The sequence below is a fragment of the Prunus avium genome, chromosome 1 (assembly GCF_965620075.1).
Source record: "Prunus avium chromosome 1, drPruAviu1.hap1.1, whole genome shotgun sequence".
NCBI lineage: Eukaryota > Viridiplantae > Streptophyta > Magnoliopsida > Rosales > Rosaceae > Prunus > Prunus avium.
In genome coordinates, this window is record NC_142284.1 from 47,593,103 (window position 1) to 47,620,332 (window position 27,230).

Below are 27,230 nucleotides of genomic sequence, written 5' to 3' on the forward strand. Positions count from 1 at the left end.
TTTGTGATAAACTAATAGATAATTGACTAAATAAACATCCTACAAAGTTTCAATAAAAATTTCCAAGTTTTTCTTACAATTTCCGTGGTTTTTATTCAATTTTTTCCGATACCGATAATATCCCGATATTTCCTGCGATATTTCCGTGTTTTTTGACTTCCGATACTTCCGATACCTCCGATATTTAAGACCATGGGAAGGACTCTTTCGAAAACCCGATTGAGTTGGAAAGCCTAAACACTCGATCACAGTGGCATTTACTGAGAAGAGAGAATTACTAGTTGGCAACAAAGAAGTGCACACTAATATATGTAAGTCATTAATATTAAGATTTTTTTGTTTTTCCGTGACCGCTCACGCATTCATTCACCAAAATCACCGCCTTCATCATAAGTCACCCTCCTTAATCCGGCATTCACTCTCTTCCACTTGCCATTTTTGGCTCCACCTCAACCACTTTTGATCACCCTCCCATTTCAGCTCTTGGTGGTCATAAACCAAACGTTAGACCAGGGTTGTATTAAAGTTTTCATCTTTTTGGCATCTGGGGTACTTCTGGTTCTTTCTATTTATACAATTTTCTGATCCGGGAATTGCTGATTTTGCCTCTGATCTGGTGGGTGCTTCTTTGTTTTTGTGACGCTGAATGTTTGGGGGGGCTTTTTGTGAAAGTACTTTGCTTTGCTTTTCTGTTACATAAAGGCATAAGGGAAACCATTTTCATATAAGATTCCTCATTTTTGCATTACAGGATATAGAATCTCTGGAAAGCAGTGTGCTTTTTTTAACCATGGATTCTTGCTGTGCGACCATGAGGGCCAATGCCCATCCGCTTAAAGTCGGAAAAGGGGGTCTTAGGAACCAAGGTAGTGGGTTCTGGGGTGAGAGTGTCAGGGTGGGTTCCAAGAGCAGAGATTTGAGTGCTCAGTTGTTGAAAAGCTCTAAATTTGAAAGCACAGCTAGAAAGCTTAAGCCTGGTGTGGCTCACTCTATTCTTACAGATATCAACCAAGACAGTGTGGTAAGTTGATCCGGTGTGCAATTGTTCATATTTGAGTACCCAAAACCTTGGGAGTTTGATGTTGGTATTGAGTAACACTCTTGCATTTTCTCTTTGATTTCAGACATTTCAGGCACCACTTTTTGAGACTCCAAAAGCAGACCCCAAAAATGTGGCTTCTATCATTTTGGGTGGAGGTGCTGGAACTCGCCTGTTTCCTCTCACCAGCCAAAGAGCCAAGCCAGCGGTAAGAGATCACTGTTAGTTCCTGTTTCATCGAAGTTATTCACATTGCAAAATGGTTCCTTAGAAAAGAAAAATGGAAAATTTATGCATTTGGTTGAGTTGGATTTATAATTACAACTTGTACCTAAGAAAGTTTATGATTACAACAGAATCAGGCTATCCAATATTAAGGCACTAATATAAGGAACTGCATAAGATTTGGAGTTGAATTTGACAGTGATGTTTTCTGATTTGTAGGTTCCAATTGGAGGGTGTTACAGGCTGATTGATATCCCGATGAGCAATTGCATTAACAGTGGCATAAAAAAGATATTCATCTTAACACAATTTAACTCTTTTTCCCTCAATCGTCACCTTGCTCGTACTTATAATTTTGGAGATGGTATGAATTTCGGAGATGGATTTGTGGAGGTAAGATTATTTATGTATACACAAATTATGTTAGACCAGCGTACTGTACATATGATTGGTTATGTTCTTGTGTAGTTCACGATTTGTCTGTTGAACCCATATTGCTTTCTTGTTGCAATTAACAATGAAAAAGTTTAATAATTCAAAGACTAATATATGGAAGCAATAGGTTTTGGCTGCAACTCAAACGCCAGGAGAAGCTGGGAAGAAATGGTTTCAAGGAACAGCTGATGCTGTGAGGCAATTTATATGGGTCTTTGAGGTGGGTGCTTCGATTTTACAACTATTTTTCAAGAATTGGATGGAAATAAGTAAAGTGGCTTTTGGATGATCCGTGCAGGATGCAAAGAACAAAAATGTTGAGCATATACTGATCTTATCCGGTGATCATCTTTACCGGATGGACTATCTGGATTTTGTGCAGGTGATACTTAATGGTGGAATAATTTTTTTTTTTAATACAACAGTTTACAACTCTCTAAAATCCCTCTAACTGATGGCCATTATTCTTACAGAAGCATATTGATACAAATGCCGACATCACAGTTTCATGCATTCCCATGGATGAAAGGTACACATCTTTCCATATTCGTATGCTACTGTTTCAAGGGTCCCTTGAGTATTGGTACATGCTCAATATGTAAATGTGCTGACTACATCCTATTATGCCCTATTTCATGTTTGCATTTGGCAACAGATTCCTGACCTTTTAACTTCTTGCATGTTTTTCACTTGTATAACACTACAAATAAACTCTGCTTCTTTGATTCCACGTTGGGAAAATCACTGACAGATGCTTGTCTTTGTTGTGGATTGATCTTGTCATGCAGACGGGCATCGGATTACGGACTCATGAAAATTGACCAATCAGGACGTATAATCCAATTTGCTGAGAAACCAAAAGGCCCTGACCTAGAAGCAATGGTAATTAAAAATGCTTATTTTGTTCGTATTCAGTGTTTTCCTCCCTTTCCCAGATTTAGTGTTATCAAAGGACTTCATATCTATTTTCATTCCAGCTGATGTACCACAGCGTTCCCCTAAATATTGTTTTTTACACACTGCAGCAAGTTGACACCAGTATTCTAGGGCTTTCTGAGCTGGAGGCTATGAAATCTCCTTATATTGCATCAATGGGTGTTTATGTGTTTAGAACTGATGTCCTACTAAAGTTATTAAGATGGAGCTACCCTTCTTGTAATGATTTCGGCTCTGAGATTATTCCATCAGCTGTGAGGGAACACAATGTCCAGGTGAGTTAGCCCTTCAGACTATAGTTTTTTTCATCTTTATTTTTCCTTTTAGTTTTTCTCTTCCGATATTAATATGGAAATATTTTCTCAAAGTCTGGTTTTGATATGTTAATTTTATTGGCCACTGATTTGGCAATTGAGTCACTAAGTTACATGCTCTTACATGATCAGGCATATCTATTCAATGACTACTGGGAGGATATTGGAACTGTGAAGTCTTTTTTTGATGCAAACTTGGCCCTCACAGAACAGGTTGGTGATACCTCTACTCAATCAATTTTACTGTACTATTATTTCAATCTTTAAGGCACTTGTCATCCCCTGAGCCATTTGGAGTTATATGTGCAAACTGAAGGAAGCCAGAGCTAACAATTTAGTTTGGTTAGCTATTGTGATAATTTGTAGGAAAAAGGAAGAATTAAGAATGTACATGAGTAGGGATGAAGTGACATTGTTCGCAATAGGAGTTAGAACTCTCTCTTCATTCAGGAAATATTGTCATATACTTTGGACTGAAGTTGCTTTTGGTTAACTATAAATGTATTTAGGAGTATGCCAAAACTCCATGGGTTTTTTTTTCTCTTTTATTACTTGAAAATGAGGAAATGGTTTGGCAAACTGATTACATAGTTTCTTTCATGCAGCCTCCAAAGTTTGAATTCAATGATCCAAAGACACCTTTCTACACATCTCCTAGATTCTTGCCACCTACAAAAGTTGAAAAATGCAGGGTATGATTGTAAGCTTAAATTACTTTGTTGCTTAGGCTGTACTTTTGTATCTCATGGAAAATTGAATTGTGCAGATTATAGATGCAATAGTTTCCCATGGTTGCTTCTTGCGAGAATGTAGTGTTCAACACTCTATTGTGGGTGTGCGCTCACGTTTAGAGTCTGGTGTAGAACTTAAGGTGAGCTACCTTTTATACATGCTTTGGTAACATGCTTTTAGATGCCAATATGCCAATTTTGAAGTCATTTTTTATGTTATATTTCAAGTGACAGTTAGATTCATTGATTGTATTGGATAATATTGTACGCTGGGGAATTCACTGGCGACAAAAGTGTATTGGTGTTTCTATGATGCAAATTCATGTGAAAATGGTTTTTAATGATCCCCATACACCCTGCCTTCGAACATATTAGGCAAATGACTGCTTTCTAAAATTACTTCAAGGGATTGCAATTTCACCCCTTGCTTTGTGCACACTTGCACAAGTTTTACCAACTTTTAGTGGGCAAATAATGGTTTGATGCACTGATTATATTTGGTTATGAAAAATCGATTTTCAGGATACTATGATGATGGGTGCAGACTACTACCAAACTGAATCTGAGATTGCATCTCTTGTAGCTCTAGGAAAGGTTCCAGTTGGTGTTGGATCAAATACCAAAATCTGGTGAGATACTATCAGCTATAGACATGCCTATTAAGTTCTGAAAAGAATTCTTGCTCTTTATGCTGATTTTGCATGTAATCTCGCTTGAAGGAATTGCATAATCGACAAGAATGCGAAGATAGGAAGAAACGTAATGATCACAAATGCTGATGTAAGTGCTCCTTTTTTTGAAATTTAAGACTTAAAATTTCATGAAACTTAAAGAACTCTGAATTATTTCTTACTTAAAACATTGCTGGACAAAATGCTTTGACTTGCCAGGGAGTTGAAGAAGCAGACAGGGCAGATGAAGGATTTTATATTCGGTCTGGAATCACAGTCGTACTGAAGAATGCAACTATTAAAGATGGAACTGTCATTTAAATCCATCAATTTTACAAAGGGGTACTTGTTCAGATTGAGCCACAGTGACAGTACCTTGATGAAGCTCGCTCGTAGCTTTAACTTAATGTAGCCGGAACACTTATTTATGTAAATTAACAACTTGCTTTGATGTATGTAACTAAACCTGCTTGTTACTTAATAAAGCTGTATCTTTCATCTATATATCTAGTGAAGTACATTTTGGGATTGTTGCTTAAATACAATTCTCTTTTCTCAGTTTCCTGTATCATTGACCTTGTTCCCAGACCACCATTGAGCCCTTCTAATCTCCCTTGCTCGCTTCCACTTCTCAATGTTTCTCAGCCTGGCATACATCTTCCGAATCTTAATAAGCCTCTGAGACTCCTCAGAAATCAAACTAACTGTTGAGGAGCTCTCACTCAACACAATGCCGTACCCGTCTTGGAAAGAATCCATTCCTTCAGCCAGAAGCTGCCAGAATAAGCCACCAACAGCTGCACCTCCACCCCTAGCCGACGAGTAGATGGCCGAGTAGACTGTGGTGAAAACTCGGTCCCGTTGGTTTGTGGTGTAACCTGACTCTTTCAAAGACCTTCCAAACTCGGCAAAGAGAATTGGCTTCTTGAGGATGTTTTGTGCATCTTGGATATGATCATTCACCCAATTGTTCAAGAAAGAGACTTGGTCTTCATAACTTGACCCAGATAACCTGCGCATCATTCAAAAGAACCCAATTCAGAAAACTCGGTATCTTTTTAAATTAAGTTGTAAAGGAAACTTACTTCATGAAACCTTTACCATTGGTCAGGATATGAGTGAACAGTAGCAAAGTCAATGCCGGGGATCTGATTATTTGCAATAAAATCTGTTCCCACTTGATAGTAATTTGGATTAGTTTGCTGCTTCGATGCTCCATAAAACCCTTCAAGACCAACTTCTAGCAAGTGATTTCCATCTATAGATTTCAAGTAAGATGCCATCTCGGTTATCCAAGCCTGTTAAACAAACAAACGCAAAGCTCAAACATTTCATTTTTCTTCTTTTAATTAATTTATTTGTTTCTATAAATTTCCAGTGTAAGATTTAGGTACAATTCCTTGTGGTGTGTTAAGCTTGTCAAATTGGTGAACTCATGCCTATGCAAGCATGAGGAGCATTACGCACTAGGCTTCTCTTCAATTTAGAAAAAGTTGGGCCTGATTAGCGGGATGGGTAAGCGACCAACTCAAGAAATAAGGTGGGGCGCACTCGAGGTCATGTCCTGTGTCCGAATACCCTATTCCCTAATGTCGCTTGTATTTAAAAAAAATAAAAAATTGTGAGGCGCACCAATGACCATGATACAAATTCTTGGACAAGAAAACGTCCCTAACATCGCTTTTCAAGACTTGTGGAACATAATCAAGTATTAGCCGAAGAGATTAAATGAAAGGAACAAAATTTATAAAATAAAAATTGAAAGAAAGAGATGGTTTCCCAGACCAGACCTGAATGGTTTTTCCTGATGGGTCTGAAGTGCATCTTGGCTCATTCATCAGCTCCCAAGCCATTATGGTTGGTTCATCTTTGTAAGCAACTCCAGTCAGACTGTTTGTCCTCGTAAGTACAGTCTATCACACAAGATCAGAAAACGCCATATTAGTAAAAATTAGTCTGAGATCATCAATCCGAAACTACTACCACGATTTTCAACCTTTCACACCTACTCTTTGCCAAATTGGCAATCAATTAATATAAATTATTTCTCATTATCAAATGAATTATACTAGAAGAGGAAAACCAACCAACTAAAACTGATAACATTTAATCTACAACTGCCAAATAAATTATTAATCTTTATTTACATTCAATTTTATATTCAACCCAACCACTGCTTTCCCAAAAGCAAATACTAATAGTAATAATGACAAAACTAAAACAAATAAATCAAAAAAAATATTCATGATCATGAGTGAGAGAGAGAATCTGATTCTGATTCACCTTGATATGATTTCTGTAAAAATCCTTCACTACAGAATTGGTATAGAAATCGTCCTCTGATGTTATAGACTGCCCTTGGCTTCTAGCCCAGTCCACATACTGTTTTCTGCCTCCAAAGTTGTCATAGTTATTCACCAAACTCAATATCAGCTTAATCCCATGCTTCTTCGCCTCAGATATCGCAAAATCCAAACCCTTTGAGCCAAAAACGGAAACTTTCAGACTCAAATTGAAAAAAAATAAAAAGACTTGATTTTTAATAATGAAACCAAACAAATTATAAAACAAAATGCAAGGAGAATTGAATTCATGGCTAATTAACCTGGAAAGTTTGCTCATTGTAGGAGCCGGGAGAGGACTGTAAAGGCCTGTAACCGCCATCGCTGAAAGCCCAAGTTCTTGCTATGGAGAGGCCATGTTTTGTAGCCTCTTGAAAGGCAGATGATATTTTGCCTCTCTGGGATGGGTCTGTGGCCACGTACATCAACCAGTAGGCATTGAACCCATTCGCATAGTAAGGGATTCCATTCAAGACAAGTTGAAGTCCTCTGGTTTTCACAAACCCATCTTCTGCTTCTACTGGTTTCAAAATTCCTTGATTTTGGATAAGCAGAAGAACAAAGAAAACCACACCCCAACGCTTCATTTTTCTTTCTTCCTGTTTCGCTTCCTCTGTTTGCTCTGTCTCTAATAAATTCAGATTACAAGAAAATGAAAAGAAAGGAAATTTATAATAAACTTGTGGCGGTTTAGAAAGGAAAGTGCACTGTACTGTAGTGTAGCTGTACTTTGCTACAAGTTTCCCAGTTGGATTATTACTTGCGGCTGCAGTTAATTCCTGTCTTCATTTGCTGCTGGAGCAAACAAAAGTGAAAACCCGATCATGCCCTTTCTTTGTGTTGTAATCTATCTATTGAAAGTTAAAATGAGAAAGGGCAGTAACGTCTGACTGGTGTGATTGGACTGGATTTCCATTTCCGAGTGGAATGAGGACGTCCAGTCCCCGACATTATAAAAATCAACACGTCCATGATTATATAAAGTTGCAAGATTACTGTGAATGTTTCAAAACAAGCAGAAGTAAATTTGTAAGCAAACCCAACCCAACCTTGGGTAAAACTCGAGAGCCACTGACATGTTGCTCTTACAGTGATGCCAGCACTTTTTCTGTTAAATAATGATGCAGTCATTGTGTCACGGTCGGACTTTAGTGCCATGTTCAAATCCAGTTACGCTAGACCGTGATACATTCCATGATGTGATTCAATTGGCAGAAGACGAGTAAGATAAAAACAAAAGTAGAGACTTTAGTAAAACCTCAGAATTGAATTGATGGGCGAAGGAGGACCAAAGTGCCCTGCCGAAAGAAAAAGCGAAAATCACTTAGCAGACATCACGGCGACGTTTGGTAGGTTAGAACCGTGGTTTAAGGAGGATGGATATGACGACAAATGACGCGTGGTGTTTCCTTATTAATAACAAAATGATCTAACGGATACTAATATGCCACAAGGAGTGAGGGTCCCCATACGACGAAGCTTCTAATCAGATCACATATTTTTGTTGTTTTGATATCTGAGTGAGTTTATAAAATGGATTCAAACACACAATTTTAATTTTATTTAATTGCGAATGCTGCATGCAATGAGCAAAGGCAAAGCAAAGAATATAGAAAAATGAAATTTGGTCCGTTGCTTGCTTGCTTCCCCTTTTGCTAAAATATAAAAAAATATTTTTTATTTATAAAAAAAGTCAGTTTGCATGGGATAGGAACTCAGAAAGCTGCAGGGTTACGTCGGTAAGAGTATTGAAACATACATGTGAAAGCTGCCCCCACGCTTATAGCTTTGCCATCCATTTTGTTAGCTAGCAGCAAATCAATGCACGTGAACCTTAATTAAACAGACAGACAGGCTACTGTGTTTTTATCCCTTTTAACTTTTTTTGTTTTATTCTTTTGCGATAATAAAAACAGTATGGTTTGATAAAATTATAAATGGCCGAAACGCTGGGTGGCTTCATTTACGGGGCGACATGCGCCTTTTACATAGATACTCATGCATGCATGCATGCATGCTTGCTTCGAAACATTTAGAGAGAGAAAAATAAAACAGGCACACACACGTGGTGGAACCGGTAAAAACAAGAAGATTATAATATTTGGTACCTGCCTCAGATTTTAAGGACCCATTTCTGATTTTGGGATTCTGTAACTCCGGTGAAGGTGAATAAGAGGCTATCTATCCTGCAATATCATGTACCCCAACCAACCACCCAATTTTATGTACGGCACGACAGATCCTTTCAAGTCAATACAAACCGGACCACCTATTAAATTTTTGGACTAACATCAAAACACCCCTTTCAGTTTTAGGGTCATTCTCAATATGAACTCCGAGGTATCAATTTCATCAATTTACAACACCCCCAATGTTTTCAAACTTGTCCAATTTTATTCTTTCGTTAAGTTGATTATGTGGTCATTCGTTAACTGCTCACGTGGCCATCGTGAGACCCAACAATTTAAGATTTTTTTACTTAAAAAATAATTTAAAATTTTAGAAATTAATTATCAACCTAACAAAAAAAACGTAAAATTGAATAAAATAAAATAAAACCAAACTTACAATTTTAGAAATTATTTTATTATTTTCAATTTTATGTTTTTTGGTTAGCTTGTATAATTAATTTCTAAACATTTGAAATGATTTTTAAAGTAAAAAAAAAAACTTAAAATTTTGGTTTCTAAGGTAACCACGTCAGTTGACCACACAATCAACTTAACAGAAGGATAAAATTGGACAAGTTTGAAAATATTAGGTTGTAAATTGATAAAATTGATACCCCGAGTTCCATATTGAGAATGACATCAAACTTAAAGGGGGTCTTTTGATGTTAGCCTTAAATTTTTATTTTTTATTTTTTTATAAAAAGTAAAAGAAAAAAAGCTTCTTTTGCGATGGCTATTGATTGTCCACTAGACACAAGTTTTGGGCCAATTCTAACTCTATGGACTGAGAGTCAGCCCTCTAGAGAAAACATATGCGCCTTGCTAGCCCCAGGTTTGGTTTATTTTAGCTTTGTTTGGGCCCAGCCATCTAAATCACGACTGTCTTGGTTTTTCCCATAATACATGTAATATTGGGTGATAGAAGAGTCCAACTCATGACCTTGGGTCCGGGATTACTTAAGCTATAAACCTCGTATGAAATTTATGGAGAGGCTAAAATGAGGAAGTTGAGTGATGAGCTTATTTGAGGAGGTGAAATCTCACCATCAACAACTAAAAACAAAGCACATGGGGGGGGTGCATTGGGGGGTCCACACCCCTTTTGATGGTGAGATGAGCCTCCTCAAATAAGCTCCTCACTCAACCTCCTCATTATAGAAGCTACCTGAAATTTATATGTTTTAGTTTACACAAATTTAAAACCCACTATATAATATAGACTTTTGTAGGAATTTTTCTTTGTTAAACTTCAAAATCAAACAGCACAAATCGGAAGTCACCCCACGCTCAGCTATTGAGTGCATAGTCCAAGCCCAACGACCAATTTCATGGGCCATGGGCAACGTAATTTTCAATTTTTGGACTGAATAATCATCTTATTATTGCTATAGAATCTAGATGTGAAATTTTTGTAAATTGTAATACATATCTATATTAACTGTTTTTTATTATTTATTATTTGATTCAACAGAAAACTTGATTGGGATTCTTGTTTTTTATAATTAGAAGTTTCAAGTTGAAGAAAATATGCTCAATATCCATGTTTTATTTTTTATTGTGTTGTATTTATTATAAAAATTAAAAAATGTTTCCTAAGAAACAACTTTCTAGAAATCTCAAGAGACGAAGAAAGAAAAAAAGAAGAAGAAATTGCTCAAAGTTTAAGAGGATCTTTGAATAAATATATTGTTAAACAAACTAATACTTCACTTGAAAATTTAGATGAAGATTTACCAAATGAATATAAACAACCAATTCAATTGGAAGAATTAGCAGAAAATGAGAATGATGTTAGGAAAGAGTGCCCAAACTGGTTGTTGAAAAGATGGGCTTTGACTTTGATTTGGGTGGTATGATAGGAGAGAGAATGAGTATGACTATGAGATTGATTCGTCCGGGGTGTAATTACCACCGACCAAAAAAGAACATTGCCCACAACAACAAGCACTCTCTCTCACCACACCACACTTTTTTGGAGATACAATTACATACAGCAAAATTTATGACTCAATTCAAATCTATCGCCAAATTAATTTAGTATAAATGTATATTATTGAGAGGGAGGAGAGTTGAGTAGCTAAAACAAAGCGAGAAATGAATCAACTACCACGCACGTGCACCAAACGTTAGGAAACCACGTGATGACTCGGAAGCTGAGCTGAAACAGAAAAACCGGGTGTTGGGCTGCTAACTGTTAGCTGGAGTCGTACGAAACTCCAACTTGTGAGTCCCCCCATTAGAAAGTATTTATAGGATACAAGTTTGGGAAAGTTGAGCATCGACTTTTGTTCCTTTTTGTCTATATAATTTGAATAAGCAAGCCAGCCAAGCACCACATACTTGATTTGATTCAAATATGGGATCACAGTCTGAATCTGTTTGTGTGACGGGCGCTTCCGGTTTCATCGGCTCATGGCTCGTCATGAGACTCTTAGAGCGCGGTTACACTGTTCGAGCCACCGTGCGAGACCCTGGTCCGTCTTCCCTTCCCTACAATTTATTCGTTTTTCACTTTATTTTATTCATATTGCTTTCGACTTAATGATTCGTGATTAATATTTTTTGTTTGTAACAGCGAATCAGAAGAAGGTGAAGCATCTGCTGGACTTGCCAAAGGCCGAGACGCACTTGACGCTGTGGAAGGCTGACCTGGCCGACGAGGGAAGCTTTGATGAAGCCATTCAAGGCTGCACCGGAGTGTTCCATGTCGCCACTCCTATGGATTTTGAGTCCAAAGACCCCGAGGTATGCATTAGCCTTATTTCTTATGTCTCATCATAATTTCAATTAAAAATGGAGGATGACGACGGCGGCGTTAATGGTATAGCCGGAATTAGGATTTAGAGCATTTGGAGATATAAATAATGCAATTAGGCAGCAGACCAAGTCTTTTCTTGTCATTTTTCTTTCATTTGTTTCAGACAGGACAAGTCAGTGGTCAGTGGTCAGTGGTCAATGGTTATATTATATAATTTAAATTTACTATTTTGTTCTTGATGGCCCTAGATGACATTATACTAAAATGAAGAGAAAATTAAACAAAGTTAAAACAAGTTGTGGTTTGGCAGAACGAAGTGATCAAGCCAACAATAAATGGGGTGCTAGACATCATGAAGGCATGCCTCAAGGCAAAGACAGTTCGAAGGCTGGTGTTTACATCCTCTGCAGGAACCGTGAACGTCGAAGAGCACCAGAGGCCATCCTACGACGAAACCAACTGGAGCGATGTTGAATTTTGCCGCTCTGTCAAAATGACTGGTTGGGTAAGCAATTAAACACATGAATATAATAACTACATCCATTGTTTAACTTCAAAAACATGTTAATCAAATCGTTAATTCTGGATTTGATGTAATGGTGTATTCTCCTCAGATGTACTTCGTCTCCAAGACTCTAGCTGAGCAAGCTGCATGGAAGTTTGCCAAAGAAAACAACATTGATTTCATTACCATTATCCCAACTCTTGTGATTGGCCCATTTCTCATGTCATCCATGCCACCAAGCCTCATCACCGGACTTTCCCCACTCACTGGTACCCCCAAAAAAAAATTATTTATTTTGCAATTTTTTTAAATTATTAGTGTTCATGAATTAACCAAATATTGCTTAATTATTACAGGAAATACATCTCATTATTCGATTATAAAGCGGGGGCAGTTCGTTCACTTGGACGACCTCTGCCTCTCTCACATATACTTGTACGAGCACCCTAAAGCAGAGGGCCGTTACATTTGTTCTTCACATGATGCTACAATTTACGACATTGCAAAATTGCTAAGAGAAAAATACCCCGAGTACAATATTCCCACAAAGTAATTAACTAAACCCTTCAACATCAATTGATTAATTATTGTTAATTACATATATAATTGAATTTAAATAAATTGAGAGTTGGACCAATTGGTTTGCACGTGCAGGTTCGATAACATTGAGGAGAACTTGACCAAAGTCCATTTTTCTTCAAAGAAGTTGACGGACCAAGGGTTTGAGTTCAAATACAGCTTGGAGGACATGTTCGTAGGGGCTGTTGATACCTGCAGGGCAAAGGGTTTGATCCCAATTCCTGCTGAGAAACATGAGGCTGACGACAACACCGTCGTCGATGTCAAAGTCGCCGGTTAAGAAAAAAACATTGATCAATAGTTGAGGTTTACATTTTGTGTCATGGATTAGTGTCTGTTGGGTTCTTTTTTTGTCGGTGGTGTTTTTCTGGCTGGAGTTGATCTCTGTTGTTAAAGGGCTTCAAATAAAACTTTATTGGGTTTGTGTATGCAAATGTGGCTATGTAGAAAAGTTAATCTGCAATTAACTATGATCCAATCTGGCTATATATTAATTAAAAAGTATGCCACTCATTGTCCAGAATGAAATGATATTGAGGATATTTTGTATTCAGTTGCTTGGTTGAATGAGTGTGAAATGTTTGCCTTTGCTTTTTATTTTTTTTTAACCAAATTTGTGTATGATTTGATTTGACTTGTGGGACCAAAGTTATTTGTGTAAATGCACGAGCTAAACGAACGTCTATTGAAGATTTCCTAATTCGTTTAAATCTTATATACACAAGGGGCAACACAAAGCATTCATATGAAAATTTAGATTTACTATTGATAGTTATTTCATTTTGTTCTAATGGGATCCCATCAACCACTAAGGCATTGTTTGGTGAGCTGGACTGGACTGGATATTTTCAATTAAAATGGACATAGGTTCAACCACTAAGTGTATCTCAGACTGGATATGGGCATGCAATTCATGTCCCAAATAGCTATGGCTCTAGAACTCAAGCCCATATGCGGGTTTAGAATCCGAGGCTTTTCCAAGCACACCTCTTCTCTCTTCTCTCGGCAAGACCGAGCAGTTGAGCACGGCGAGACTGAGCAATAAGCACGCCTCTTCTCAAGTTATTCTCTTCTCTATCTTCCCCTCTCTCCTCTTCTCCTCTTCTCTCTTCTTCTCTCTCCTCTCTCTTCCCCTCTATCTTCTATATTCTCCTCTTCTCTGACAATTTGAAAGAACTCCTTTTTCGATTTTGTTGTTAGATATTGAGATGTGTTGACGATGTTGAGTGCCTTGATTTTTTTTTTGTTTTTGGGTTTGATTTCTTTTCGGTTTTTTCCCCCTTTTCATTGGAGATTTTTTCAGATATGGTATTGGGGTTCCATAATTTGCATAATTCCTTCTTCTTCCTTTTTTTTTTCTTCTGAATGTTTTTTTTTTCAGTTTGTATTTAAATGAATTTGAAAGTTATTCCATTGATTTTTTTTCTTTTGTTTCAAATTACAATTTCTTTTTGGCTAACTACAATTTATTTATCCCTTGTAATTATCTTCTTATAAAATTTAAATAATAGAAAAAGGGTTCTGATAAAGAAAAAAAAGAAAAAAAAAAGAAGATGATTTTATTTGATAAAGAGATTATTTTTAGTTGATAAAGAAAGATACTGGAAAAAAAAATTCTAACAAAATAGAGAATTTTTTTAAATCTTGATATGAGTTATCTTCTTCGTTTGATTTGGATTTTGCATCTGGTTATAGTCTTTTTGCAAAAATTTGAGGGGTTTTCTTCGATTTGAGGAAAAAAGTTGGAATTATTGTTGATAAAAAACATTAAAATAAAATTTTGATTTATTAAAAAAAAAAAGTTAATTTCAGTCTGTTGTTTGATGCAAGAATGAATAGGACATTACTCAAAACCTAGGAATCCAATGCTTTAAAGCCCATCTTAATCAGTCCAAGCCAGCCCACCAAACGAGGCCTAAATTTACGGCCCGTTTAATTCAAGGTTTAAGAGCTTGAGAATATATTTCAAATTGCATTTCCACGTTTAGTTAGTTCACTCTTGGGAATGCAATTCTGGACTTATAGACCCCATTTGGTTCATGGGAAAGGAGGCTTGGGGTTGAGAAATCAATTGATTTCCCATGTTTGGTAAGTCCAGACATGGGAAATCATTATCTTGCACATGAGAAAGTAGAGGGTAAAGTGAAGCCCTCCTCCCCCTTGGGTTTTGTTTTCCTCCTCATCAGAAAGTATGGGAAAATGAGCCAATATTAAATACATATTTTTCACCACCATATTGTCCCCATTAATAATTTAGAATTACAATATAGCATTAAATACATTCTTTTTTTATTTGATTTCATATGGGTATAATTGGAAAATTAAACAAACTTTGTTTTACATTCCTACACAAACTAAACACGTGAAAGGAAATAAAATAGTATTTCTTGGTTACTTTCTCAGGATTACCAAATATGAGAAAGGAGTCTCCATTTCTCATTTCTTGGGAAATGACATGAGAAGTGATTTCCCCTCAAATCCGTTTTGTGAACCAAACGGGGCCATAGGGTATGAACTACCCATATATAGGGAACTTCATACCCTTGGCTCATTTTGGGAAACTTTTTCTCCCCATTTGGGAAGAACTCACCCATGTTATTATTTTTAAATACCATTTTTGACCATTACAACTCTTCATATTTATAACTTTTAATAATAATAATAAAACAAAAGTATTGTTGGAAAAACTGAACCACTTTTCATTTCTAATACTGTACTAACCTAACATGGGAATGAGAGAAAATGATATTTTCTAGTACTCATTTCCAAGCGTTCCCAAATATGGGAATGAATATTCATTCTCATCTCGTGGGATTAGACATGGGAAGTTTATTCCCAAGAAATACGAACCAAACGAGTCTAATTTTTTTGCAAAACGACACTATAATTATGAGACTATCCTTTCTTTTGGGATGAGGGGGAATGAAAAATGAAGCTATAAATTATAAGGGGATCATATGTTGTCTGAGTGATTAGATTCATAAGTCAATTGAGTTTTAAAGTCCATTTTCAATTAACAAATAAGCAAGAAGTGCACAAGGTTGTTTGTGCCTAATAAATCACGGCCATGATCTGGATGAAGGAGCCCCTTTTTCTCGGCCCTGGCACTTGCTCGTAAAACTGAAACGCAGTGTTTCACCAAGGTACTTTGCCTTCCTGGAGACAAAAGAAAAACGTTACGGCATGTTCATCTCGGCCTCAGTTGCGGGCCGAGGCCGAGGCCGAGCAAAATCGCGGCCAGAAATATTAAAGTCAGATCATCACGTGATAGTAGGGACCCATGCTTCATTTAATGAAGTAGTGCCTGTTTAATGCAGCAAACCCACTGGCCACAAATAAGCATTTAATGCACGAGGGAAGGTGGGAAGTGACTGAAGTCAGGCTTTGGCGACAGAAGACAGAGTGATTAGACGTAGACATTCTCACAAGAATCCTTGCAGCTTGAGAGAAAAGATCACCAACTATCAGAGCAATAAATGCGTCTCCACGGCCAGAAGCTCAAAACCCACGATCAAGAGCGGCGGCCGAGATTCACCGGGATTTATGGGGTCACACCACCATACTTCACGATCCCAAATGTCGATTGGACTACCCACTTGCTCTAATCAGGCTCCACCATGCAGATTTTCAGCCTCGATTACTCCTCCAGGAACTCTTCCTATAAATACAAGGCTCAAGCTACATTCAAAGGGTTCAAACACCAAACCAAAGCCTCCCACGGAGCAACTTATTTTTTCCTGTAATGCACTTTCAATATCTTTACTTGCTTTCCTAGGAGTAGTGTTAGACTGTAAGGAAAATTCATTCATCAATATATCATACGACCCTTGATTTTCAAGGCGCCGGAGCACCATCTCTGTTGTTCATTCCCTCACCCCATATATCATACGACCGTCGCTCCCTGAGCGACGCGCCGGAGCACCGCCCAAAACCCACCACCAACACCATCACTCAATGGCTTTGTAGTTCAGGCCGTGAACCTAACAGCCGAGACTAGTTCCTCTCTCGGCTACAATCGTTTGATTAGAAGACGAGTTCAAACAAGCGCACCACTTATCCATCCTACACTCATCAACATCTCGACGCACGGTAAACCGTGTTGGCACGCCCGCGCGCAACCGCACCGCACCCAAAAGCAGGAAACCGCGTGTCAACGCATATCTTCTCGGCCCGGAACTCCAGGCCGTGAGATTTGGGCGGCAGACAAAGGTAAGGTAATTTAGAGGTGATTTTAGATTGCAAAAAGTATGTGATTTTAGATTACAAAATCATTGCTCTTAAATATTTTGTTAGTCACATAGAATGTGCCATGAGAGCATTTTCACTAAACCCCCGGTCCAAGCAAGAAGGGGTCTAGGCCTTCAAGCCGTTTCTAGCAATATAAAACAACCCATGCAAGGTGTGGGCTCCACCAAGCTCTAGCAAGCCCAAAGACAAAAACAATCCGAGCTGTTGTTTGAGGGCTGTGATGTTTACAACGAAATTTTTAAAAATAAAAAATTCTGGAAAAATAACAAAATTTTAGATTTTTTTATATATAAATACATGGCCAAACTCTATACAAATTCATCTCCTCATATCTCATGTGAATAGTGGTTGCCTTTGTGTTGCCATGACAATGGGTGGAAAACAAACAAAAAAATTGCTAGGGCAGATACTATTCATATGAATAATAACAACTCTTGTCTCCCCTTACCTTTTGCCATGGCAAATGGATGGAAATGCTGTGATAATATAATGTTGTTGGTGCTGGTTATGGTGGGAATTTTGTTTGTTTGGAGGGTGTATATGTAATTTCAGTTAAAAAATATTATGGTATAAATCCCCGTGGTTGTTTTGGGTCTCTTGCCGTCGTGGTTATAAGAAAAATCCCTGAAATTGAAATAAAGCACATACGCTAAGCTCGATTGTTCCCACCAAAAGCAAATGGCGGCGATTTCTTCTCACCTTTTGGTCCGATCAGACAAACTCTCTCTTTCCTCTCCGTTTTCTTCTTTCTCTGGCCAGAATCTCCGGCGATCGCCTCGATTTTCCGGCAAGTTCACCAGCATTTCCGCGTCTTCTCCGGCGACACTCCCAAAAATTTCGTGCCAGACCTCCTCTGCTACTTCTGCACCTTCGTCCCTAGACAATGGAACAGGTCAATGCTCGTCTCTGGTTCTTAATCTGACTGTTTACTAGCTTAAGTAAAAGATAATCGCTGTGCTTTCGCTTGATACACTTAAATTAAGGGTTTAGACACTGTGTTGAAACAATTTTGTAAAAATGTGATACACATAGCAATAGTACATTGATTGAATTATGATTTGGGATTTATTCATACTCGAAAATAATGAAATGGTGGTGTTCTTGGATAATATAGGCATCTAAGTGTACCCGGTGAGTGAATATCAAATTGGTTGGAAATTAGGGTTTTTGGTTGAAAATTAGACATGACGCAACTGGAACTGCGTGGCTTATAAGAAATTTTCCAATATTATGTGAGTGATTGTGTAGCCACATTTGTATTAATCAAAGAGCCACATTTGAGATGAATGGATGACTGCGGTAACTTGATGCCAGAATGATACTTCAAAACAAATTATAGCATGATCTTATGGCTCAGGAATATCAGTTGTCTTCTGACTCCCCCCTTTCCCTGTTTATTTATTTTCCAGCAAAAGCAGAAATGAAGGATTTTCTGCACATAAGTGATTTTGACAAATCTACCATTTTAAAGATCTTAGATCGAGCTGTGGAGGTCAAGGCACTTCTAAAATCAGGAGAGAGGACATATCTCCCATTTAAGGGGAAGACTATGGCTATGATCTTTGCAAAGCCATCTATGAGAACACGTGTTTCATTTGAGACCGGGTTTTTCTTGCTAGGAGGTCATGCAATATACTTAGGACCTAATGATATTCAGATGGGTAAGCGGGAGGAAACTCGGGATGTGGCACGTGTTTTGTCTCGCTATAATGACATTATTATGGCACGTGTCTTTGCTCATCAGGTATTGTGGTGAGTTTTTATGTTTGTAATTTGTTAAAAGGTGATAATTTTGCGTAAATTAGTTAGAGTTCTGTTTCAGACAGGTTAGAGTATTTTTTATGGCGAATGTTGTGTCCGTGTGTTCAAGTTTTATCATGGAAACTTGTGAATGTTTCCCCTTGATAGTAATGTGAGGCTTTTATGTTACCTGTTTGTTGCAGGATATCCTTGACTTGGCTAAATATGCAACTGTACCTGTTGTCAATGGCTTGACAGACTACAACCATCCCTGCCAAATTATGGCTGATGTCCTCACTATCATCGAACACATTGGTCAGTTAGAAGGAACTAAGGTCGGTCCACTGTTGTGTTTCCTAAATACTGTTTTATTTGTTATCCTAGAATTCTATATTTTCTGATTGAAAATTCTACACAAATTCAGGTTGTCTATGTTGGAGATGGAAACAACATTGTTCACTCATGGTTGTTGATGGCTTCGGTTATTCCTTTCCACTTTGTTTGTGCCTGCCCCAAAGGTTTTGAACCAGATAAGAAAACAGTTGAGAAGGCACAACAGGCAGGCATCAGCAAGATTGAGATCACAAATGATCCAAAGGAAGCAGTCAAAGGAGCTGATGTTGTGTACTCAGATGTGTGGGCCAGCATGGGGCAAAAGGAGGAGGCTGCATATCGCCATCAAGTTTTCCAAGGATTTCAGGTATATTGCTTTTCAAAACCTTTTCAATGGATTGTATATCAACATAGTAAACTTTGTATGAATCTGTTATCATCGCAAGAAAATGCATGCTTCCATATAAAGGGGTTTGTATGTTTGAAGTAGTAGAATAGGAAGAATAGCAGAGATTCTAATTTGGTTAGAATCAAGTTTGATAAACAATTCAAACTCTATCAGATTTGAGGTTAGATCCTTAAATCCCAAAGAAGGGAAAACTATCTTGTATTAGGAGAAAGTGAAATCTGTAGCTGATGTAAACAGAAAATCTGTCACTGACACTTGAAGTTACATAGTTAAAATCTACCATATCAGGAGTCCATTGCTGTTGAGCTCTCACATGCAGTGCTTTGGCCCGAGTTTGGGGCCGTCATGAGATCTCAGTTTGGATTGGTTTGATCTACAAATAAAAACTTGCGTAGTGATGCATCATTCTACTTAACGTCTGGCAGAAATAATAATAATAATAAAATGGCACTGATTGTTTTTGCATGACCTATATGTTTCCGAGGGGATGTGTCATGGAATAGGTTTTACCATATTCGTTCAGTCGGTAGCCAATTTTGATTATGTATGTGACTTATATTTGGTGCTGTTACTACAGGTGGATGAAAATCTTATGAAGATAGCAGGGCCAAAAGCCTATTTCATGCATTGTCTACCAGCAGAAAGAGGAGTGGAAGTGACTGACGGCGTGGTTGAGGCTCCAAATTCAATTGTGTTTCCACAAGCTGAGAATCGCATGCATGCACAGAATGCTATCATGCTTCATCTGCTTGGGGTTTAATTGCATATGAGCCCTAGTAATGGAAGTCAGAAAGTGCCTTGTGTACCAGTTGTATTCACAACAATATAAGAAGGTTCCTTCTTTTCTTTTTCTTTTTTAAAAAAAAAAACAATATGAGGAGGTTTTAATTTTAGAGATACTTTTAGCTTAAATAGGTGCAGAGTTTTGTTCATTTGGGTTTGTACACTGTTGTTCGTCTGTTTTCTCTCTGGCGTTGTCGGAACCAGTCGGATGCAAACTTTAACGCGTTGTGTTTAGTTTTCAGTACTTGGAAGGAACAATTATGAATGCCATTTTGTTCTTGCAAGAGTTGGTCGGATATTTGCTTATTTCCTTCTTAGTATACGGCTTCAACCCAAAGCAAATACCATCTTACTGACCCAAAAAAGAAAAGACAAGCCCAAAAGAGGATATATCTTTATTTTCTTTATTTTCTTTTGAGAATAAAGATAAGCTTGACACCGGCCGGCAGCTTGTAATCTCGGAAGAGCCCTGCGCAGCGCAACTGTTTGATTGAGTTGCAGCCTACAATCGGTTTCCTATTAATGTTATTTATATCGAGATGAAACGACCGCAGCAGCCTACCGCTCTTCCACATTGAATCTATTCCACGCCTCCTGGAGACAACACAACACAAACCATAAAGAACATAAGAATATCATTTCAAAGGAGAAGAGAAAGATATACTACATGTATTAAATCCAGCTTCAAGTCTCATCGCTCAGCTTGAACGCATGGTTCCTTAAATTTCATACATATTCAAATTCAAGGACAGAATAAGATCAGCAACGCACCTTTAGAAGATCAAACACCTTCTCACAAGTGTACTTCTGCTGGATGCTTGCACCCCGTTGCTGTAACTTGTCTGGGTGAACAAAGAGAGCAGCTTTACGGTAAGCTTTCTTTACAGCCACAGCTGTAACGACATCCGTCAGTGGAATTGGCTGCCAACCACTATCCGGCCCGAGGATCTGCCAGTTATATAACCATCAAGTTAAAACCAGCTAATGATACAACTGAATCTTCAATGTAGATGAACTCAAAAGAACCTAAAAGCAATGCCAATGACATTCAACTTCTCATCACGAGAAATCAAATAATAATGTCATTCAACCATATAACAGAGCATCATTTGAACATCCTCGAGTTTTCCCCACGTGGTTATCATAGCTCTTTCCAAATTAGACAAAACCAAAGTGGTGAGTAGGCAGAGAGTGATACCTTCATGCTTTTACTAGCATGCTCCACCAGATAATCAAATTAGGAGATGGGCTAATATAAAACTAGAAATTTCCGCAGAGGAAAGGACTTTTACATACAATCCAAATGCTATTTAATATATATCCCAAAACAATCTAAAGTTGTAGAAGCAGGAGGTATAATACTAAACATGAATAGAAAAAAGGCTGGCACATACATATTGTAGTGTTGAAAGCAGTGCCCGCAAATTCCTCTCCTTCCCACTTGACCACCTTTTGACCTCAGCATCAAGAGCTTCTGCAAATCTCTGACATAAAATTGTATTCACAAGAGTGAGAAAGCACTTCGTGTGTTAGCAAAAAAAATTACATATAAACAAAAAAAGTTACATTTCTCTCCGCTTGCTCTTTCTGTACAAGAAGATCACGCATATTCTTCTCCGCAAGAGCTTTAGCCTGAAGGAGATTGGAAAAAACATAGAGCAAGCTCGTTACAGGTCAGCAATGTATATTCAAAACCCAAGCAAGACCAGGAAGCATACCGCACGTTCTGCCGTCCTTTGATTCCTCTCCAACCTAGCTTTACTCCTTTGAGCTGATTCACCATTAGTTCCACCAGACCTCTCAGCAGAGTAAGGATCTTCATTAAGGAAAACACAATTTTTCAGAAGTTGCAGAGAATTACGTAGTAAAATATCTATAACTAAGAAATCAAGGAATATAATTGAAAGCTATGACAGCACTTTGCGATATCACATACCACTGTGATTTGAAGAATTTGGGTTTCTTGACGTGCTTGAAGGGAATGAACCTTTAGACTCTGGATCCTGCAAGAATTTTTAATATCCATTAATTTGTGATGCCACAGGACAAGCTTCTTGATACCTGGTAAGAATAGAGCGTAATAGAACAAATACTCACAAAGGGAGAAACACCAGGCTTCAGTCCATCATCTCTAGAAGCACCAGAAAATTTCTCAGACAAAGACCTTTTAGTCTGCTTTCCTGCCTCGCAGGCAGCCTTCCCAGATAATGCTTTTTCTAAGGCACGCTCTCGAGCCTCTACAGTTGCTCTTTCCACAGCAGCACGTTCAGCTTTCAGTTTGGCTTCCTTTGAAGCCTTCTCAGCTAAGGAAATATCATTAGCCTGTCCAGAAGTCTTCCCTAACCTTTCTTGGGCCTCAGCCAATACCCTTTGACGAGTTTCGGCAGCTCTTTCTCGGGCTTCAGCAAATGCCCTTTCACGAGCTTCACGGATTACTCTTTCAACAGCTTTCCTCTCCTTTACTCTTTCCCTTTCCCTCCCTTTTGCATTTGCTTTTTGTATCTGGTGCTCTTTCTCTATTTCCACTTCCTTTTGCAAACAGTCACTAGTTTCACACTCTTCTGCAGTCAGGGTTTCTTGTTGATTCTCCTTTCTTTCTCGTTCCACTTCTTTCTGCGAAGCGTAAATGTTTTCACTCTCTTGGGTTGTTAGGGTCACTTGATTCTCGTTTTTTCCTTCTCTCGCATCTTTCTGTGAACTACGCTCGGTTTCACTCTCTTCCGCAGTGAAGGTTGTCTGACAATTCTCACTTCTTTCTTGTTCAACTTCTTTCAGCGAAGTATCAATGGTTTCACTCTCTTTTGTCAGGGTTGCTTGTTGATTCTCCTCGTTTTCTTCTAACCTTTGGTTTGTCCCCAGTTTTTCATGCTTCTCCTTATTTTCCTTTGTACATAGGCTTGCCCGCATTTCATGGTCCAGTAGCACATTTCCCCCTTTTCTTCTGAACATGTGAGAAAGCTGAGCTACTTCTGTATTTTTCCCATCACCAAACCACCTTTTCCTCTGAGAAGACCTGGAATTATTCTTGCTCTCTTCCTGATTCACAGCAACTTCCGATTCTTCAACATGCTCTTCTAAATTGCACAATACTACAGGCTCTCCGGCAAGCTGGTCATTTTGCTTTTGCCAATAGTTCATGGCATTTGTATTTATATTTATATCATTCTCGTCAGAAGGATGGGTCTCTATTGAATCTTCCATTTCCTTCAGTATCTCAGCAAGTTTGACACCCAGGGCCAAGCCATCTGTTTCACATATCTCTTTCTCCTCCACGGCATTCTCCTCTTCAAAAGACTCTGATAGGTTCCCATTCTCCTTGAGTTTAATCAGAGTTTCAGAAACGTCTATTATATCAGACCATCTTTTCCTATGTGAAGACTTGGAATTAATCTTGTTCTTTTCATGATTCGCAGAAACTTCAGCTTCCATCATATCCTTATCCAAATCTCCAGATTCTTCAACATGCTTTCCTAAATTCAAGACTATTTCGGGCTCTCTGGCAAACTGGTAATCTTGATTTTCGCCAAATCCCATGTCATTTCTCTTTGCAGATATTCCATTTCTGTCAGAAGAATGGATCTCTGTTGCATCTTCCATTTGCTTTAGGATCTCAGGAAGTTTGACACCTGGAGCCAATCCCTCTGTTTCATGTATCTCTTTCTCTACCATGCCGTTATCCTCTTCAACCAATTCTGACTGGCTCCCATTCTCTTTGAGTTCAATTAAAGTTTCAGTAACTTCTATTCTACCTCCACCATTTTCATGTGCAGGTACCTTCAGAGTTACTTCTACCTCTCTGTCGTATTCTACATGACTAATGGGCCCCTTCTTTTTGTTTAGGTCCTCACTTTCACCCTGCTCACATAGGATCTTAATTGTCTCAAACTTGCAATCTTGGTTCTTTAAATCCTCTTTCTTCTGACAAGGAGCCCCTTCAAGTATCTTCTCATTTTCTCTGGTGTCTTGAACCTTCTCATTTCCTTCAGACTTCCTCTCATTCTCAAAATCTTCCTCATCCTTAAAGTCATTAGGCGTCTCCTTAATGATTTCTTGGCCACTATCTTTGTTGAAGCTCCTCTCAGTGTCTTCTTCCCTGTGGACATCTCTTTGTTCCCTCTCATGTTCTTCCTGCTTGCAAGCCTCCTTGCCTATCTTCTCAAATTCAACCTGCTCCTGAGCCATCAATTTCCTTTTCACATGTCTAGTATCCTGTAACTCCTGAGTTTCAAGCCTTTTGTTGTCTCCTTTTTGTTTCTCAAGCTCTGCTGGTTTCTCTTCATATTCTTCCATTACATGGGAAGCTTTAAGCTTCCCTAACTCTTCATGATCTATGGCAGCTTCCTGTATCTTCTCATTTTCTTCCTGATCAAAAGCCTTTTGAGCTGTTGCAAATTCACTGCAATGTTCTTCATACTTAGATTGCCCTCCATCTGCATCAAATATTTTTTCTACCTCTCTGTTTTCTTCTTCTTCAGCTGCTTGTGAACTCTCACCACCTAGTTGTGGGGTTTCAAAAGCTTCCATGGTTGTTTTCTTCTTCTCCTGTTCATCTTTATCCACAAATTGCATCACTTTTATTGCAGTGTTGGCTTCTTCATGCTCTAATGTCATAGCCTGGGTTTCACTTGAGTCAGAGAATTCATAAAACTGTTCTACTACTTCTGATAAATCAGGTTCACCTGTGTCAGCAAATTCATAGAACTGTTCTGCTGCTTCTGAGACATCAGGTTCAGCTGCATCATCAAATTCATAAAACTGTTCTGTTGCTTCTGATACATCAGCTTCTTCCTGCCTCTGACCTGATTGACTTAATTTAGATTCCTTCTCCTGTGTTTCCTCTCCAGCTTCCTTAGCACCAGAAATCTTATCCACATCTTCAAATGCTGCAGTTAATTGTTCTCGTCCGGTAGAAACATGAACAGGAACAGCCACTTCTTCATGTAACTCCTGAGTCTTCCTCTCTTTGGGTATGCTTGCTGTGTCTACAAATTTATCACCCTTTCTCACCTCAAGTTTTGTATCATTGTTAAACCGCAGTTTGACATGATTTTGCAGACCAGCCTTGTTTCTTTCCTTCAAATTTTTCGCCATTTTAATCCTTGCTTGAGCCTCCTGTATTGCCTTTGTCAAAGCAGCTGCAGAGGCAGCAGCAATAGAATTTGTGTCTACTTCCTCATCGAAGTACGGTGGTGAATGAACACTGTCAGAACCTTCAAAATAATCACTTTTAGAAATCCCAAAGGTAGAAGCCATTGGTTTCTCATATTTAACCTTGTCCTCAGACACCAAACTTGAAATTGGTGGCCTGTTTGAAGGACAAGTTCGTCCTTCCCCAATTTCACATGCATTAAATACCTCATCGTTTGAACTGGATCTTTCCTGATCATAATTGTTTTGCACTTTGGCACCTCCCCCAGAAGTCTGTTTGCTAGCATCACCAGCTATGTGGTCTCTCGTGGCCTTCATGGAATGGTTGCCGTCCATTATTCTCTCACCTAAACTATTGTCAGGGCAAGCACCATTTTCTTTGTTGGATACTGGTTTATAAGCTTCAGTCACGCGTACAGGAGTGACCTCATCAACCAAACACGTATATGCTGGAACAGCATGGAGCATTGTTCCACCTGTAAAACTTTTGCTTCTATGGTTGCTTTTATGGTATGACATGTTTAACTTCTTGGCGCCATCAAATGATGGATAAGATGCTTCATGAGACAAAACACCATTCCCCTCGCAACTAGAAGGATTTGTCTCTTCTGAAGGGGCCCTTCTTTCAGCTGGTGTCCTGCTAAAATAAAGGAAGAAACACACCAGAAAGGTGAATTTTTGCAGCTGTAAAAGTTGTTTTTATTTTTTGATGAGATCTGTTGGTTATTTCCAGTGTATGTAATCATCGATATCAATAAGGGGAGGGGGTATAAAGTTGATTAAACAGCGCAATATCTAAAAGAACAGCTCTTGATTCTTGCTCTGGACTATTTTCTGGACAATTACTCCTAAACTAAATAGAGCATGGTTCAATTTCAACTGTAACCTTCTTGTTTAATCCCCCTCCACATTTAAATGCAAGGCATTCATAAATGACAGCAACATAAATACTAAAAAAGAATGAAAATTCAAAGAACGAGCCCTCTTAATTGTAAAAAAAATCACTCATTTCCATGCCGGATTATAAATATTGAAAAAAAGAAGAAGAAACGAACTTGCAGACTCAAATACAACTTAGTGAGAGTAAATGAACCTTGTTCCCCTTTTCTTTGGCTCCGCAAAGAGTTCTTCATAAGGCACTCCGAAATCCGAATCTCCGAAGCCACTGAAAACATTTGAGTAATCGAGCTTCGAGCTCCGAACATCGACTGAAGCCTTTCGTTCATGGAGTTCCGGAACTTCAAGAAGTGGGATCGACGAGCCTCGCGAAGCACCAGAACCGCCGAAAATCTCGGTGTAGTCTTCGACTCGGGACGTGAAAGCCGAGACTTTAAACTTAGATGCAGGGGAAGAGAAAACGCCGTCGTATATGGAGTGACCGTTGGAGAGCTTCTGAGAGAGAGCCACGGACGAAGCTTGGTACTCCATTGATTGATTGGCAGGTGAGAAGCACGCACTGTGTTTTCTTCTTCCTCCTCTCCTCTCTGTGTTCTTTCTCTGCAGAGCAAAATCTAAAGAGTCGAGCACGAGCACGGAGAAGAAGAGAGAATACTTGATGAGAGAAATGAAATGAGAGTGAATTTTCCGGGAAAATTAGGGAAAATATGCGGTCTAACTGTCAGAGTACGGAACTCAATTTAATCGGCGATTTGGATCAAAAGATCGGCGAGGTGACCGGCGTAGCCGGTGAGTGTGATGAAAACAGTGAGCTTTGAGACTCCCTGATATCGAAAAACTGATTGGCTCTCTTTACTGTGTCGCGTTGCGTGGGAGAAAGCTGTTTCCAGTCCAACGCATCACTACGAAATCTTCGACACCGACAGAGGGGTTATATTTGGTATTATAACAGAAATTGGGGGTATT

The 27,230-nt window shown here is 38.5% G+C and overlaps 5 protein-coding genes across 7 annotated transcripts; 3 read left to right on the forward strand and 2 right to left on the reverse strand.

The window, feature by feature from the left end:
* Positions 1 to 179: 179 nt before the first annotated feature.
* On the forward strand, positions 180 to 4,853 carry LOC110771554 (glucose-1-phosphate adenylyltransferase large subunit, chloroplastic/amyloplastic-like). 2 transcript variants are annotated; one of them, XM_021975872.2, is made up of 15 exons: positions 180 to 311; positions 752 to 1,021; positions 1,125 to 1,247; positions 1,484 to 1,657; positions 1,827 to 1,919; positions 1,998 to 2,081; positions 2,173 to 2,228; positions 2,488 to 2,581; positions 2,725 to 2,910; positions 3,082 to 3,162; positions 3,555 to 3,641; positions 3,716 to 3,820; positions 4,203 to 4,309; positions 4,400 to 4,460; positions 4,571 to 4,853. In XM_021975872.2, the coding sequence occupies exons 2-15, from the start codon at positions 791 to 793 to the stop codon at positions 4,670 to 4,672; spliced, it is 1,584 nt and encodes a 527-aa protein (XP_021831564.1). In that variant the 5' UTR covers positions 180 to 311; positions 752 to 790; the 3' UTR covers positions 4,673 to 4,853. The 2 variants fall into 2 exon arrangements, with proteins under 2 accessions (XP_021831564.1, XP_021831563.1); XM_021975871.2 differs by lacking the exon at positions 180 to 311 and adding an exon at positions 337 to 616.
* LOC110771555 (mannan endo-1,4-beta-mannosidase 7-like) lies at positions 4,648 to 7,348 on the reverse strand. Its single transcript, XM_021975873.2, has 5 exons — positions 6,957 to 7,348; positions 6,635 to 6,829; positions 6,142 to 6,264; positions 5,453 to 5,649; positions 4,648 to 5,363 (listed from the first exon to the last, which is right to left on the reverse strand). Exons 1-5 carry the CDS (start codon positions 7,278 to 7,280, stop codon positions 4,907 to 4,909), a joined length of 1,296 nt encoding a protein of 431 aa, XP_021831565.1. The 5' UTR covers positions 7,281 to 7,348; the 3' UTR covers positions 4,648 to 4,906.
* A 3,788-nt stretch (positions 7,349 to 11,136) lies between these two features.
* DFR (dihydroflavonol 4-reductase) lies at positions 11,137 to 13,259 on the forward strand. The gene is made up of 6 exons (XM_021975874.2): positions 11,137 to 11,338; positions 11,440 to 11,609; positions 11,933 to 12,127; positions 12,237 to 12,396; positions 12,484 to 12,676; positions 12,782 to 13,259. The coding sequence occupies exons 1-6, from the start codon at positions 11,221 to 11,223 to the stop codon at positions 12,984 to 12,986; spliced, it is 1,041 nt and encodes a 346-aa protein (XP_021831566.1). The 5' UTR covers positions 11,137 to 11,220; the 3' UTR covers positions 12,987 to 13,259.
* A 4,279-nt stretch (positions 13,260 to 17,538) lies between these two features.
* On the forward strand, positions 17,539 to 20,503 carry OTC (ornithine carbamoyltransferase). The gene is made up of 5 exons (XM_021975882.2): positions 17,539 to 17,846; positions 18,364 to 18,698; positions 18,898 to 19,029; positions 19,119 to 19,394; positions 20,014 to 20,503. Exons 1-5 carry the CDS (start codon positions 17,633 to 17,635, stop codon positions 20,194 to 20,196), a joined length of 1,140 nt encoding a protein of 379 aa, XP_021831574.2. The 5' UTR covers positions 17,539 to 17,632; the 3' UTR covers positions 20,197 to 20,503.
* On the reverse strand, positions 20,298 to 27,092 carry AUL1 (auxin-like 1 protein). 2 transcript variants are annotated; one of them, XM_088250872.1, is made up of 8 exons: positions 26,461 to 27,092; positions 22,317 to 26,004; positions 22,156 to 22,222; positions 21,938 to 22,035; positions 21,786 to 21,851; positions 21,614 to 21,703; positions 20,991 to 21,167; positions 20,298 to 20,813 (listed from the first exon to the last, which is right to left on the reverse strand). In XM_088250872.1, the coding sequence occupies exons 1-8, from the start codon at positions 26,793 to 26,795 to the stop codon at positions 20,778 to 20,780; spliced, it is 4,557 nt and encodes a 1,518-aa protein (XP_088106998.1). In that variant the 5' UTR covers positions 26,796 to 27,092; the 3' UTR covers positions 20,298 to 20,777. The 2 variants fall into 2 exon arrangements, with proteins under 2 accessions (XP_088106998.1, XP_088106994.1); XM_088250868.1 differs by having other exon boundaries at positions 22,317 to 26,007.
* Between the last annotated feature and the right edge of the window lie 138 nt (positions 27,093 to 27,230).

Coding starts and splice junctions, on each gene's coding strand:
- LOC110771554 (XM_021975872.2), top strand. CDS start 791: ATGGATTCTTGCTGTGCGACCATGAGGGCCAATGCCCATCCGCTTAAA. Junction 1,658..1,826: donor TCGGAGATGGATTTGTGGAG/GTAAGATTATTT, acceptor TGGAAGCAATAG/GTTTTGGCTGCAACTCAAAC. Junction 4,461..4,570: donor TAATGATCACAAATGCTGAT/GTAAGTGCTCCT, acceptor TTGACTTGCCAG/GGAGTTGAAGAAGCAGACAG.
- LOC110771555 (XM_021975873.2), bottom strand. CDS start 7,280: ATGAAGCGTTGGGGTGTGGTTTTCTTTGTTCTTCTGCTTATCCAAAAT. Junction 5,650..6,141: donor CATCAGGAAAAACCATTCAG/GTCTGGTCTGGG, acceptor TTTGTTTAACAG/GCTTGGATAACCGAGATGGC. Junction 5,364..5,452: donor CACTCATATCCTGACCAATG/GTAAAGGTTTCA, acceptor AATGATGCGCAG/GTTATCTGGGTCAAGTTATG.
- DFR (XM_021975874.2), top strand. CDS start 11,221: ATGGGATCACAGTCTGAATCTGTTTGTGTGACGGGCGCTTCCGGTTTC. Junction 11,339..11,439: donor AGCCACCGTGCGAGACCCTG/GTCCGTCTTCCC, acceptor TGTTTGTAACAG/CGAATCAGAAGAAGGTGAAG. Junction 12,397..12,483: donor CGGACTTTCCCCACTCACTG/GTACCCCCAAAA, acceptor TAATTATTACAG/GAAATACATCTCATTATTCG.
- OTC (XM_021975882.2), top strand. CDS start 17,633: ATGGCGGCGATTTCTTCTCACCTTTTGGTCCGATCAGACAAACTCTCT. Junction 19,030..19,118: donor GTCAGTTAGAAGGAACTAAG/GTCGGTCCACTG, acceptor ACACAAATTCAG/GTTGTCTATGTTGGAGATGG. Junction 19,395..20,013: donor AAGTTTTCCAAGGATTTCAG/GTATATTGCTTT, acceptor CTGTTACTACAG/GTGGATGAAAATCTTATGAA.
- AUL1 (XM_088250868.1), bottom strand. CDS start 26,795: ATGGAGTACCAAGCTTCGTCCGTGGCTCTCTCTCAGAAGCTCTCCAAC. Junction 21,704..21,785: donor AAGAGCAAGCGGAGAGAAAT/GTAACTTTTTTT, acceptor ATTTTATGTCAG/AGATTTGCAGAAGCTCTTGA. Junction 20,814..20,990: donor AGGTGTTTGATCTTCTAAAG/GTGCGTTGCTGA, acceptor TGTTGTCTCCAG/GAGGCGTGGAATAGATTCAA.